The sequence below is a fragment of the Budorcas taxicolor genome, chromosome 24, assembly GCF_023091745.1.
Source record: "Budorcas taxicolor isolate Tak-1 chromosome 24, Takin1.1, whole genome shotgun sequence".
In the NCBI taxonomy this organism is placed as follows: domain Eukaryota; kingdom Metazoa; phylum Chordata; class Mammalia; order Artiodactyla; family Bovidae; genus Budorcas; species Budorcas taxicolor.
In genome coordinates, this window is record NC_068933.1 from 6,790,379 (window position 1) to 6,802,896 (window position 12,518).

Here is a 12,518-nt window from a genome sequence, read left to right on the forward strand (position 1 = left end):
CATGAGCAAAGTAAATATGCCTGTACAGTTCTTTCTGGAGATACTTCTGATCCCCTCTTTTTTTTACTGTGAGAAGGATCCAGGTGAGCATAAGCAGCAACTTGGGACATGAGAATATATAGGTGCCGAAAGGCAAAGCATCTTCCTAGATTCAGAGACTAGAGATCATTTTTACAAAACCGAAAAAGCATCCCGACAACCTCTTACTGATTGTCTTTATTTCAGTCTGTGTGTCATTCCAGTAAAACTACTGTGTTCCCTAAAAAGATCCTAAGAAGTAGGGATGGGTGCATTTTTTATTAAGGAGTAAGGGTCACAGTCCCAAACCCAGGATACTTCACTGAGGCATTCCGATTCAGTCACAAGAAAACCATGAATAATCTCTGCTTTTGTTCCACACTGTTTTGGATGGACTAGCCCATCAGAGGTCATCCTGTGTTATATAATCCCAACCCAGGGATCGAACTTGCGACTCCTGCATTGCAGGCACATTCTTTCCTGTCTGAGCCACCAGGGAAGTCCCCTTTAAATCTGTACTTTTACAGGTTAGTTTACTCTTAAATTTTAACTTTAAATCCATCTGAAAATTTTCTGGTAAAAATGTGAGTTGCTGCTACTGCTGCTGCTAAGTCGCTTCAGTCGTGTCTGACTCTGTGCGACCCCATAGACGGCAGCCCACCAGGCTCCCCCATCCCTGGGATTCTCCAGGCAAGAACACTGGAGTGGGCTGCCATTTCCTTCTCCAATGTATGAAAGTGAAAAGTGAAAGTGAATTCGATCAGTCGTGTCCGACTCCTAGTGACCCCATGGACTGCAGCCTACCAGGCTCCTCTGTCCATGGCATTTGCCAGGCAAGAATACTAGAGTGGGTTGCCATTGCCTTCTCCGAAAAATGTGAGTAGGAACATAATTTTGTATGTAGTTACAAGTTCTTATATGTATGTCTGTGCCAATGCCATGTGGTGTCAATTATTGCAGTTTCTCAACTCTCTACTTCATTAACCTGATGCATCCTCAAAATCAGCTCAAGTACTAACTACCACTATCTGATTCATATCTATTGAATCTAATGTTTTTGAACTGTGGTGTTGGAGAAGACTCTTGAAAGTCCCTTGGACTTCAAGGAGATTCAACCACTCCATCCTAAAGGAAATCAGTCCTGAATATTCATTGGAATGACTGATGCTGAAACTCCAATACTTTGGCCACCTGATGTGAAGAACTGACTCATTTGAAAAGACCCTGATGCTGGGGAAGATTGAAGGCAAGAGGAGAAGGGGACGACAAGAGGATGAGATGGTTGGATGGCATCACTGACTCAATGGACCTGAGTTTGAGTGAACTCCGGGAGTTGGTGATGGACAGGGAGGCCTGGCATGCTGCAGTCCATGGGGCCTCAAAGAGTCGAACACAACTGAGTGACTGAACTGAACTGAACTGAGTCTAATGTGGATAGCACTTTGCTAACATATGTTTCCTATGTCAGTACAAGAGGAAAAATAATTCGTCTTATACTACTTTGTGTCCCTAAAGATTAGCACAGTGATTTGCACAGAGCATAACCCTGTAATATTCGCTAAGTGAATTAATCAAAAAACAAACCAGACTAAAGATTGTCTTGAAAAAAATGTGAATATTTGAAAATAAGTACATGGTAGAAGTATAATAAATTCAAGGAGTTTTAAATATATTTCCATACTTGATATTTGCAATAACTCAAATAGCAAAATAAGCACTAATCCTAAAGTAACTATTCTTGAAAAAAGAAGACTGAGGTTTCGCAAGTGAATATGGATTGTAATATAGTATAATAAGTGAATATAGACGTTATTTTCTTGAGCTCCAAAATCACTGTGGACGATGACCGCAGTCATGAAATTAAAAGATGTGTGCTCCTTGGAAGAAAAGCTATGACCAACCTAGACAGCATATTAAAAAGCAGAGATATTACTTTGTGTACAAAGGTCTATATAGTAAAAGCTATGGTTTTTCCAGTAGTCACATATGGATGTGAGAGCTGGACAATAAGAAAGGCTGAGCAATGAAGAATTGAACTGTTTTGAATTGTGGTGCTGGAGAAGATTCTTGAGAGTCCCTTGGACAGCAAGGAGATCCAACCTGTCAATCCTAAAGGAAATCAGTCCTGAATATTCTTTGGAAGGAGTGATGCTGAAACTGAAGCTCCAACACTTTGGCCACTTGACGCGAAGAGCTGACTCATTAAAAAAGACCCAGATGCTGGGAAAGATTGAAAGCAGGAGGAGAAGGGGACAGAGGATGAGGTTGTATGGCATCACTGACTTGATGGACATGAGTTTGAGCAGGCTCAGGGAAATGGTAAACGACAGGGAAGCCTGGTGTGCTGCAGTCCATGAGGTTGCAAAGAGTTGGACACGACTGAGCAACTGAACAACATAGATTGTAAGCATCTCAGAATCGGAGGTTCATCACCAGCCTTGTCTAAGCACATTCAGTGACAGGCAAATCACTACATTCTAAGGAGCCCATGTGTACTTTAGAAAACTCTGACTTTTGAAAATGTACCACTTCTCAGCCACTATGTGACCTTGGATGTACCGCCTGGTTTAATCATACCCAGGAGTTACTGGTACACATCTTCCCTCTGTGTTTTCATGAACTGTTTGCCAACAGGAAGAGGGTTTTAATTCATTTGCTAGCTTCACAGGGCTTAGGATAACAGATTTTAGTTATTTGAAATATGAAAAGAGAGAACTTGAGCACTTGCTTTTATTCTGATCTAAATGGCATTCTTCTCATGCCAAAGATGTGTTCTTGATTTCACATTTCACTCCCAATATAAGAGGTCAAGGTTAAAGTTCCGGAGTTAGCACATGACCTCTGATTCTCCTGCTGCATCCACACACGTACAGCCCTGCGGAGCTTTTGTCAAGGTTTGTGATCTATAAAGGTTTGTGGTCTAAATGTCAAATAAACATGCTGGCAACTGGTTTTCAGTAGATTTATGCAGTCAATCATTCCGTGCCACTTATTAAGCTTCTTATTTCTTGCAAACTTCTATAACTAAAAGTTAGCACTTTGGATGTAGCCTAAATATAGAGGATCTGTAGATCTTAAAGACATCTGTGGTAGCTTAAAATAATGCACAGTGAAAACATATTTTGTCCAGTGTAGGCTGAGATAAAACTAAAAAGAAAATGTCAGTATTGTCACATTAAAATATATCTAAGGAATCATTTGCTTAAGGCTCTTTGCAAACCAACATGTAATAATCCAAAGCATTTTCAGATAGTTTAATTATATTCCAAATGATGGGAATCATTCATAAACTCTCAAGGATCAATCCATGCTATATACCTGATTCAGTGTTACTCGATAAACTGTCTACTACAGGCTTAAAAAATTCAATTTAATGGATAATGTTGAATTTTCAGGATTTGTAAAATAAAGTTACACGGGGAAATATAAGCGATATAATTGCCTTATCTCTCTTTTCATTATTTTAAAAATTTGCTATTTATTCATTTCCATTTGTCAGTGACGTTGACGAAGTTCTAAATTGATGCTTCTGAGTTAGGGACTATTTTTAAATAAGTTACCTTCCTATCTGAGTGCCTAATCAACAACTACCTCCTTTTAAATCGTTATGTGTGTGTATAGTTTTGGGGGGGGGGGTATTATCACACACGTGTTTTGTTATGTTCCTTATTTTATGACCAATCTCTCTCCAATCTTAAGTGCCAGTCTATTTTAGATAAACATGAGTTATTTCAACTTTTCCTGAAAATTTTGTCATCATTATGTCCAAGGGGACACGCTTTTCACCCTCCCTAAAAGTATTTTTTCGTCTATAAAATACTGCCTCATTTATCTCTAGACCCCTGTTTATTTAACACACAGCACGGAGCACATAATGAGAAATGAGAAGCGATACCAGATTGACCTACATGGTAAAGACGTCCAGCGTATCTCCAGCAGTTCTGGCCATCTCAAAGTAGGTTTGCAGGATGTTGACAGTTCCAGAAAGTGCTTCATGACCACAGCCACAGAACAGGGCAACCCCGGCGTAGAGCAGGATGGTGGCGATCAGAGAGGCGTAAGGAATGCCGCCCAGGCATTTAATACAGCACTCGAAACACCCTGCAGAAGACCAACAGAAAAAAAAATTAGAAATTAATATTCCATGTTAATCTAATGAAACTTTTTCTCAAACTTAAAGGAATATGGAACATACTATGTATTGCATTTATAGATGACATCAGGTCAACCACACAAATCCAGTCCTATGGTATCATGGAAAGTACAAATCAAGTTCCTTAACCAGCAACCATCCTCCACAGGCAAGAGAAGGCTTACTTCAGCTGGGGGTTTCCTCTTCTACACCAAAATTACAGAAGCCCTTCCTTCCCAAATCGGATTTCTATTTTTTTTTTTTTTTTTGGCTGCACCACATGGTTTGTGGGATCCTAGTTTCCCAACCAGGGATTGAACTCACACCCCCTGTGTTGGGAATGCAGACTTGTAGCCACTGAACCGACAGGGAAGTCCCAGATTTCCTATAATAATTAATATTCACTAGACAGGCAAGAATACACGGAAAAACTGTACAAAAAAGATCTTCACGACCAAGATAATCACAATGGTGTGATCACTCACCTAGAGCCAGACATCCTGGAATGTGAAGTCAAGTGGGCCTTAGAAAGCATCACTACAAACAAAGCTAGTGGAGGTGATGGAATTCCAGTTGAGCTATTTCAAATCCTGAAAGATGATGCTGTGAAAGTGCTTCACTCAATATGCCAGCAAATTTGGAAAACTCAGCAGTGGTCAGAGGACTGGAAAAGGTCAGTTTTCATTCCAATCCCAAAGAAAGGCAATGCCAAAGAATGTTCAAGCTACTGCACAATTGCACTCATCTCACATGCTAGTAAAGTAATGCTCAAAATTCTCCAAGCCAGGCTTCAGCAATACATGAACCATGAACTTCCAGATGTTCAAGCTGGTTTTAGAAAAGGCAGAGGAACCAGAGATCAAATTGCCAACATCCGATGGATCATCGAAAAAGCAAGAAAGTTCCAGAAAAAACATCTATTTCTGCTTTATTGACTATGCCAAAGCCCTTGACTGTGTGGATCACAATAAACTGTGGAAAATTCTGAGAGAGATGGGAATACCAGACCACCTGACCTGCCTCTTGAGAAACCTATATGCAGGTGAGGAAGCAACAGTTAGAACTGGACATGGAACAACAGACTGGTTCCAAATAGGAAAAGGCGTACGTTGAGGATATTGTCACCCTGCTTATTTAACTTATATGCAGAGTACATCATGAGAAACGCTGGACTGGAAGAAGCACAAGCTGGAATCAAGATTGCTGGGAGAAATATCAATAACCTCAGATATGCAGATGATACCACCCGTATGGCAGAAAGTGAAGAGGAACTAAAAAGCCTCTTGATGAAAATGAAAGAGGAGAGTGAAAAAGTTGGCTTAAAACTCAACATTCAGAAAACAAAGATCATGGCATATGGTCCCATCACTTCATGGCAAATAGATGAGGGAACAGTGTCAGACTGCATCTTTTTTGGCTCCAAAATCACTGCAGATGGTGACTGCAGCCAATAAGTTAAAAGACGCTTACTCCTTGGAAAGAAAGTTATGACCAACCTAGATAGCATATTCAAAAGCAGAGATATTACTTTGCCAACAAAGGTCCGTCTAGTCAAGTCTATGGTTTTTCCAGTGGTCATGTATGGATGTGAGAGTTGGACTGTGAAGAAAGCTGAGCACCGTAGAATTGATGCTTTTGAACCATGGTGTTGGAGAAGACTCTTGAGAGTCCCTTGGACTGCAAGGAGATCCAACCAGTCCATCCTAAAGGAGATCAGTCTTGGGTGTTCATTGGAAGGACTGATGCTGAAGCTGAAACTCCAATACTTTGGCCACCTCATGTGAAGAGCTGACTCATTGGAAAAGACCCTTATGCTGGGAGGGATTGGGGGCAGAAGGAGAGGGGACGACAGAGGATGAGATGGCTGGATGGCATCACTGACTCGATGCACATGAGTTTGAGTGAACTCCGGGAGTTGGTGATGGATAGGGAGGCCTGGTGTGCTGCGACTCATGGGGTCGCAAAGAGTCGGACACGACTGAGCAACTGAACTGAACTGAACTGAACTGATACATGCATATCATTCTATCTTGACTGCATTGTTCTCAAATTTCAGATTTTGGTTTTTATTTCCATGACATTTATTCTTTTCAACTCCCTGGGCCTGTTTCTTTTACACAGTGAGTCAAAACCTCTTAGTTGTGTGTGAATCCAATTTAGTGAACGTTGACCAGCATTTATTAAAAGTGAAAGAGAATGCAGGAAAGTACTGTGCGTAGGAAGGCACATTACTTTAGAATCACTTTGAGTTTAGAAAAGAGAGACCTGAATCGTTAGGGACTCCACCCCTCTGTGTTTCAGGGCGAGGTTATTCTTCTGAATTAATTTGTAAAAGAGTGACAATAAAACGGACTCAAATGGTTCTTGTGAGCATTAAATGAGCTAACAGAAAATATTGTATGACCTAGAGTAACTACTCAGTTAATGTTACACCTATCATATTGGATATAACTGTAACTATTATAAATATTATTATTGTGTTGTAATATGGGTTCCAAAAATGGTTTGACCACAGTAACTACTTTTGCTTTTTGAAGTTTCATCATTTTAGTCTTCCATTTTCCAAAGATGGCTTTAAACTAGTCTCAAACATCACTTAACCTTGGTTGTTGATATTCAAAATAAGTATCAGAACTCTCTGGTCAACTCAGATATATTCTTCTAAAGAATTAACTAGAAATGCCTAAGTATATATGTGTTGCCACAAGAAATACTGATGAGATGCTGTTTCTCAGCCACTGCTGAGAAGGGAAGTTCAGGTTAGATGTGCAACAAGCAAAGAGGAACTCTATGCAATCAGTTTCATCTCTGTTCCCCACTGCTTCCCCACACATACCCTATTTCAAAAATTTCCTCCTACCTATCGTCTTTTGGAAATTGTGGATCAAATTTCCTTCTGTAATGCTGAGACCCCCTCAAACTCTCTCCATGTTATCGACTTTTCATCTCTTCAGAAACTAATAACAAATAATGTTGGAAAACGGATTGTTATGTACTTACTTCATGGGAAGATGTGTGTGTGTTTTATCTATAATGTGTATATGTTTATAAGCTACATATGAACCACACAGTGATTGCAAAGTTCCTGTGTGAGGCAACTTTACATTCAGAGGGTGGTTAGTCTGCTATTTTATTGCTCATTGAACTAACCTCCTTAAGAGAATTATGGATCATCTTATCTGTCCCAGGAGAGGTTAAAAAAAGGAGTTTGAACACCTTCCCACTTCCACAGCTCTTGCTAGCACAGGCAAAATTATTCCCTGAACATTCGTCCCCCGACGCACGTGATACACACAACACACACATGCATGCACGCACATACACACACAATGTGGTTAGGTAGAAAAGGTTAGAACACCTTGCCACCTCATGTGATAGGAAGAAATATCACTGGCAGATGGGTGAGACCAGTGTGTGGAGTATCTGAATGTCACTGAACACAGTTTTGGGCAGAGATTAACAGGGTAGCAAAAAAAAAAAAAAAATCTTTTCACTGTTTAAAAATAAAGAAAAAACCTAAAACTGGTACCAACCCAAAGAAGAGCTACTCTTAATTTTGGCAAGTGTCCCCAAAAGCCCCATGATCTCAAATCCTTGTCCTTTGTAGTTTCTCTCCCTATTTTTCTTGAAGGGTCTAAATGTGTGGCATTTCTACTGCAGACACTGAGGTGTCCGATTAAAGTATCCACAAAACCGTTAGGAAAAGGAGTCAAATATACAGGAAAGGGTCCAAACACCGAATTCATGGATAGGAGCTAGCTTTGCTGATCCCACCCTTCAAGCTTCTAACAGAATAAAGATAAATTGTGACTGTTTCAGGACCAAAGGGAGTGATAAGCCCACTGGTGGTCACCAGATTGTCATGAGTAACATGGAAACTCGCAATACCATATGCAAAATAGATAGCCAATGGGAATTTGCTATATGACTCAGGGAACTCGAACAGGGGCTCTATAATAATCTAGAAGGGTGGGATGGGGAGGGAGATGGGAGGGGGTTCAAGAGGGAGGGGACATGGGTGAACCCATGGCTGATTCTTGTTGATGTCTGACAGAAAACAGTAAAATTCTATAAAGCAATTACCCTTCAATTAAAAATAAATAAAGTGTCAAAAAAAGAATTTCTGATTAATTTTGTTAATAATTCCGGTCAGTTTCTGCTTATTTCATGTTCTCTCTGTTGTGTGTTAGTTGGACTAATTCTAGCCTACAAGCTACCAAGCCTGGCTGCCTAGACTCTATATATATGGTGGGAGGGGAGATGCTCTTTGTAGATGCCATAGTCTGTGTAGTATTAAGGATAAAGTGAAAGTGTGAGTCGCTCTGTCAACGTCTGACTCTTTGTGACCCCATGGACTGTAGCCCGCCAGGCTCCTCTGTCCATGGAATTCTCTAGGCAAGAACACTGGAGTGGGTAGCCAGCCATTCCCTGCTCCAGGGGATCCTCCCCATCCAGGGATCGAATCAAGGTCTCCAGCATTGCAGGCAGATTCTTTACCATCTGAACCACCAGGGAAGCCCAAACATTAAGTATAGCTTTCATTGAAAAACTGCCTTTTATTTGGAAAAACATGAGAGAAATTTCAATACTGAGTAAACCCAAATGGACAAGCCTGAGTTAACAGGCATTTCCAGATGAGCTTAAAATCGCCAAATTAAACAGATATTTCTTTAACTTTCTATTTAAATGCTGTCACTTAAATCCCTCAGACTGACAGTACCCTTATGGATAAGTGCCAATTCCTTTAAACCTCCTTCACTGTCAGATCAGGTTATAATCTTTCCATTTCAGTCCTGTGATGTGAGAGTCGCTCAGTTGTGTCCAACTCTTTGCAACCCCATAGACTATACAGTCCATGGAATTCTCCAGGCCAGAATACTGGAGTGGGCAGCCTTTCCCTTCTCCAGGGGATCTTCCCTACCCAGGGACTGAACCCAGGACTCCCGCACTGCAGGCAGATTCTTTACCAGCTGAGCTACTAAGGAAGCCCCATTTTCAGTCCTGATCCTCCGCAAAACTTTTACTCAAAGTAAGAAACTTTTGATGCACATTTTGCACTCGTAATGGGCTGGATTCTGATCGCCCCACTCTTCTGCGAGGCCCGAGTTGCCTATTGGCTTTTAAAGAAGGCTTTCAGAACTCCCATCTGGGGAAGCAGTGCACCATTTCGGCGTTCTCTCCAGCTGCCAGAATCCCACGTAGCTGCTGGCAGGGGAGCTTCTTTCCTCCCACAGAGAGAAGCGGCCTTGGCATAGCAGCAGAGTTACCATGGCAACTGTGCTCCGGGGCCCACGAGATGCTCCCAACAATCATCTTCTGAGGCTGAGGATTCTGCTGCCACCATCGCCATATTTCTTACTGTGCCTCCAATGAGAAAGCACTCCATCAAATGATATCAGTGAAAGCATAGTACGCGGAGGGCTGGCACTGGCGAAAATACCTTTTCTTGAGAAAACTCTATTAAAAACAATAAAATGACTTTCCCCAGGAAACATTTTCAATATTAGATATGCTGAAAGTAGGGTCACTGATTCTCAAACAGAGCTGATGGTTGAAATCCTGAACCCAGAATTTACATGCTGTAGACATACCTGTACACACAAACAAGCATTTCTCAAAATAGTCTATTTTTTTTTAAGTGGGACATATGCTGCTTAATTTTCTTTCATTAAAACATTGTGAAGTAAACACAAGCCTTTTCTCACTCCACAGAGTGCACCAAAATAAAGGGAGAAAAGTCTAAATCAACAAGAAAGAGAGTAAGAGAGACAGACAGCTGAGAAGAGAGACCAACAAAACGGAGGGCCCTGGAACGGAGGCTGATGTGTGAGGCTGCCAGGAGACCGACAACGTGCTCACTGGGAGTGCTTTCCCAGCATCATTTACCAAAGACCTGATTCTTTATCCTGCAGCCTCCCATAACACCTTTGTCATTACCAAGTAGCCACCAAGGTCTGCGTCTCTTTGCGGGCAGTCTAATTCTGTTCAGCTATTGGTCTATTGTCTCCTGGTCTGTGCCCCAGCTTTGGAGCTTATCTTGGTTTGTTGTGGAGAAAATTCCCTCAACTTGCTCCTCTTCCTCATGTGTATCATGCCATTGATGGCCCTATTACATCAACATACAAATTTTAGAAATAGTTTGATTTCCCAATTTACCTTATTGGAGTTCAGGTGGGTATTTTTTATAATGATTGCATGTCTAGAAATTTTGCAGAACCTGTTTTTGATCTCTGAATTATTTTAGTTCTGTGAATTATTTTGTGTTGATAATTATTCCATCTGTGAAAATTTTGAGATTTCTTTTCATTATTTGTGCCTTTCTACTACTGACCTTTCTCTTGATTCTACTCTCGTTTGACCATCAAGCGTTATGTATGCTATTGGTTGACTGGTTAAAAAGGTATCTTCAGTTTTGAATTCCATAACTGGCTTTTCCCCATCTGTCGAAATAATTTTATGTTTTTCTTTTTATCTGCCATTTCAATATTTTTTTCAATTTTAAATTAAACTTGCATCCCTGAGAAAAACCCAACTGAGTCATACTGTATTTTTTAATATGTTGCTGAATTTGTCATGCTAACATTTGTTCAATGCTTTTGTATGTATCAGTTCATTCCACAAATAGCTGTCAGGCCCTCACCAGGTGCCAGGCACTTCACAAATTGCTGGTGCTGTGGAAGTAAGTAAAAAAATAAAATAAAATTCTGCTCTAGTTCTAGAGGTGGAAGACAGACAAATGAGATGCAGAAGTAATATGTGTAAGAATGTGAAAAGTGCAAAGAAAAGCAAAATATTGAAGAGGGGTAGGGAACACTGGAATAATTCAGGGAAGGAATAACTGAGAAGACAAATTTTAAAGGATGAGAGGAGGTAAAGGGGCCAGGCAAGAGAGTTTCAGGAGCAGAGGGCTTCAAAGAGAGGAAAGGCACACGTGAACGTCCTGAGGAAGGGGCCTGAGGATTCGAAGAGCGTCTGAGAAGTCAGTGGTGGTAAAAGAGACGGAAGCTGAAGCAAAAGAACCTAAGGTGAGATGATGAGATGACCGATGTCCTGGGTGAGAACAGGGATGCTCATGTTCATGAATGGGACTGACATCTAATTTGTGCTTTCTTGTTTTATAATTAAGTTCATACCAGCCTTGTAAGATGATCTTTTTTCTACACCCTGAGGTTGTTTGCATTAGGTTTAGCTGCATAATAAATATTTGGTAGAACCAGCCAGTAACACCATCCAGGCCACTTGCATACTTCATGGAAGAAGGTTAACTACTGATCTAATTCTTTATAGAACTAATCAAGCTTTCTTTTGCTTCTTAACTTTGTTTGCTAGGTTCAATGTGGTAGGCATTTGCAAACTTAGTATAAGTTTTCAAACTGTTGATGAAGTTTTATGTAACTTGTATAGTATTTTTAACCGACTCGTCATCTGCATGCATCTCCTTTTGTTTCCCCTGATGATTTCAGTTCCCTCCCTCCTCCTCTTCTTCCTTCTGGCCTTCAGTCCTTCATGCACACCTTCCTCTCACTCTGCTATTTCTACTTGCGGTCCAGTGGCTAGAAAGTCACATGCCTCCCCCTCGGCCACACAGAACAAACAGCACAATTCTACCCTGTGTGCACAGGACAGGGCTCCATAAATATTCAGCCAACAGCCCTAACTGCTAATAACTAATGTCAATGGCTTTTAAATACTACTATTGTTAATTGTCAATTGCTAACTGTAATAAGTAATGTCAATGGCTTTTAAGTACTACTATTGGGCTTCCCTGGTAGCTCAGATGGTAAAGAGTCTGCCTGCAATGTGCGAGACTCGGATTCCATCTCTGGGTCGGGAAGGTCCCCTGGAGAAGGAAATGGCAACCCACTCCAGTATTCTTGCCTGGAAGATTTAATCCCATGGGCAGTGGAGCCTGGCGGGCTATGGTCCATGAGGGCGCAAAGAGTTGGACATGAGCGACTAACACACACCCTTTTCAAATAACCCATGCTGCATGATTACTTTGTTTTCTTAGATTCTGTTCTTAAGTTTTCTCTTCCGTTTTTACTTTCTGTCTTTTTATAGTGTGCTCCTATACATTTCATCATGCCTAGAGAGGGATATGTGTGCTTAGTTGCTCAGTTGTGTCGGACTCTGTGACCCCAGGCTGTAGCCCACCAGGCTCCTTTGTCCACAGGATTTTTTCAGGCAGGAATACCAGAGTGGGTAGCCATTTCCTTCTCCAGGGGATCTTCCCAATCCAGGGATCGAACCTGAGTCTCTTAAATCTCCTGCCTTGCAGATTCTTTACCCACTGAGCCAATGGATGCTGAGCTATTAATCTTCAGTATTTTATCTTTGTTAACATAAACATTTAGGGGGATAAGATGAG

At 41.1% G+C, this 12,518-nt stretch overlaps 1 protein-coding gene across 1 annotated transcript in view; it reads right to left on the reverse strand.

Moving 5' to 3' along the window:
• The window catches only part of GPM6A (glycoprotein M6A), a 247,145-nt gene that overhangs the window by 32,864 nt on the left and 201,763 nt on the right, over positions 1–12,518 (reverse strand). The window contains exon 2 of the mRNA XM_052661403.1: positions 3,927–4,119. Within this exon, the coding sequence (XP_052517363.1) occupies positions 3,927–4,119 (193 nt within the window). The remainder of the gene's footprint in view (positions 1–3,926; positions 4,120–12,518) is intronic.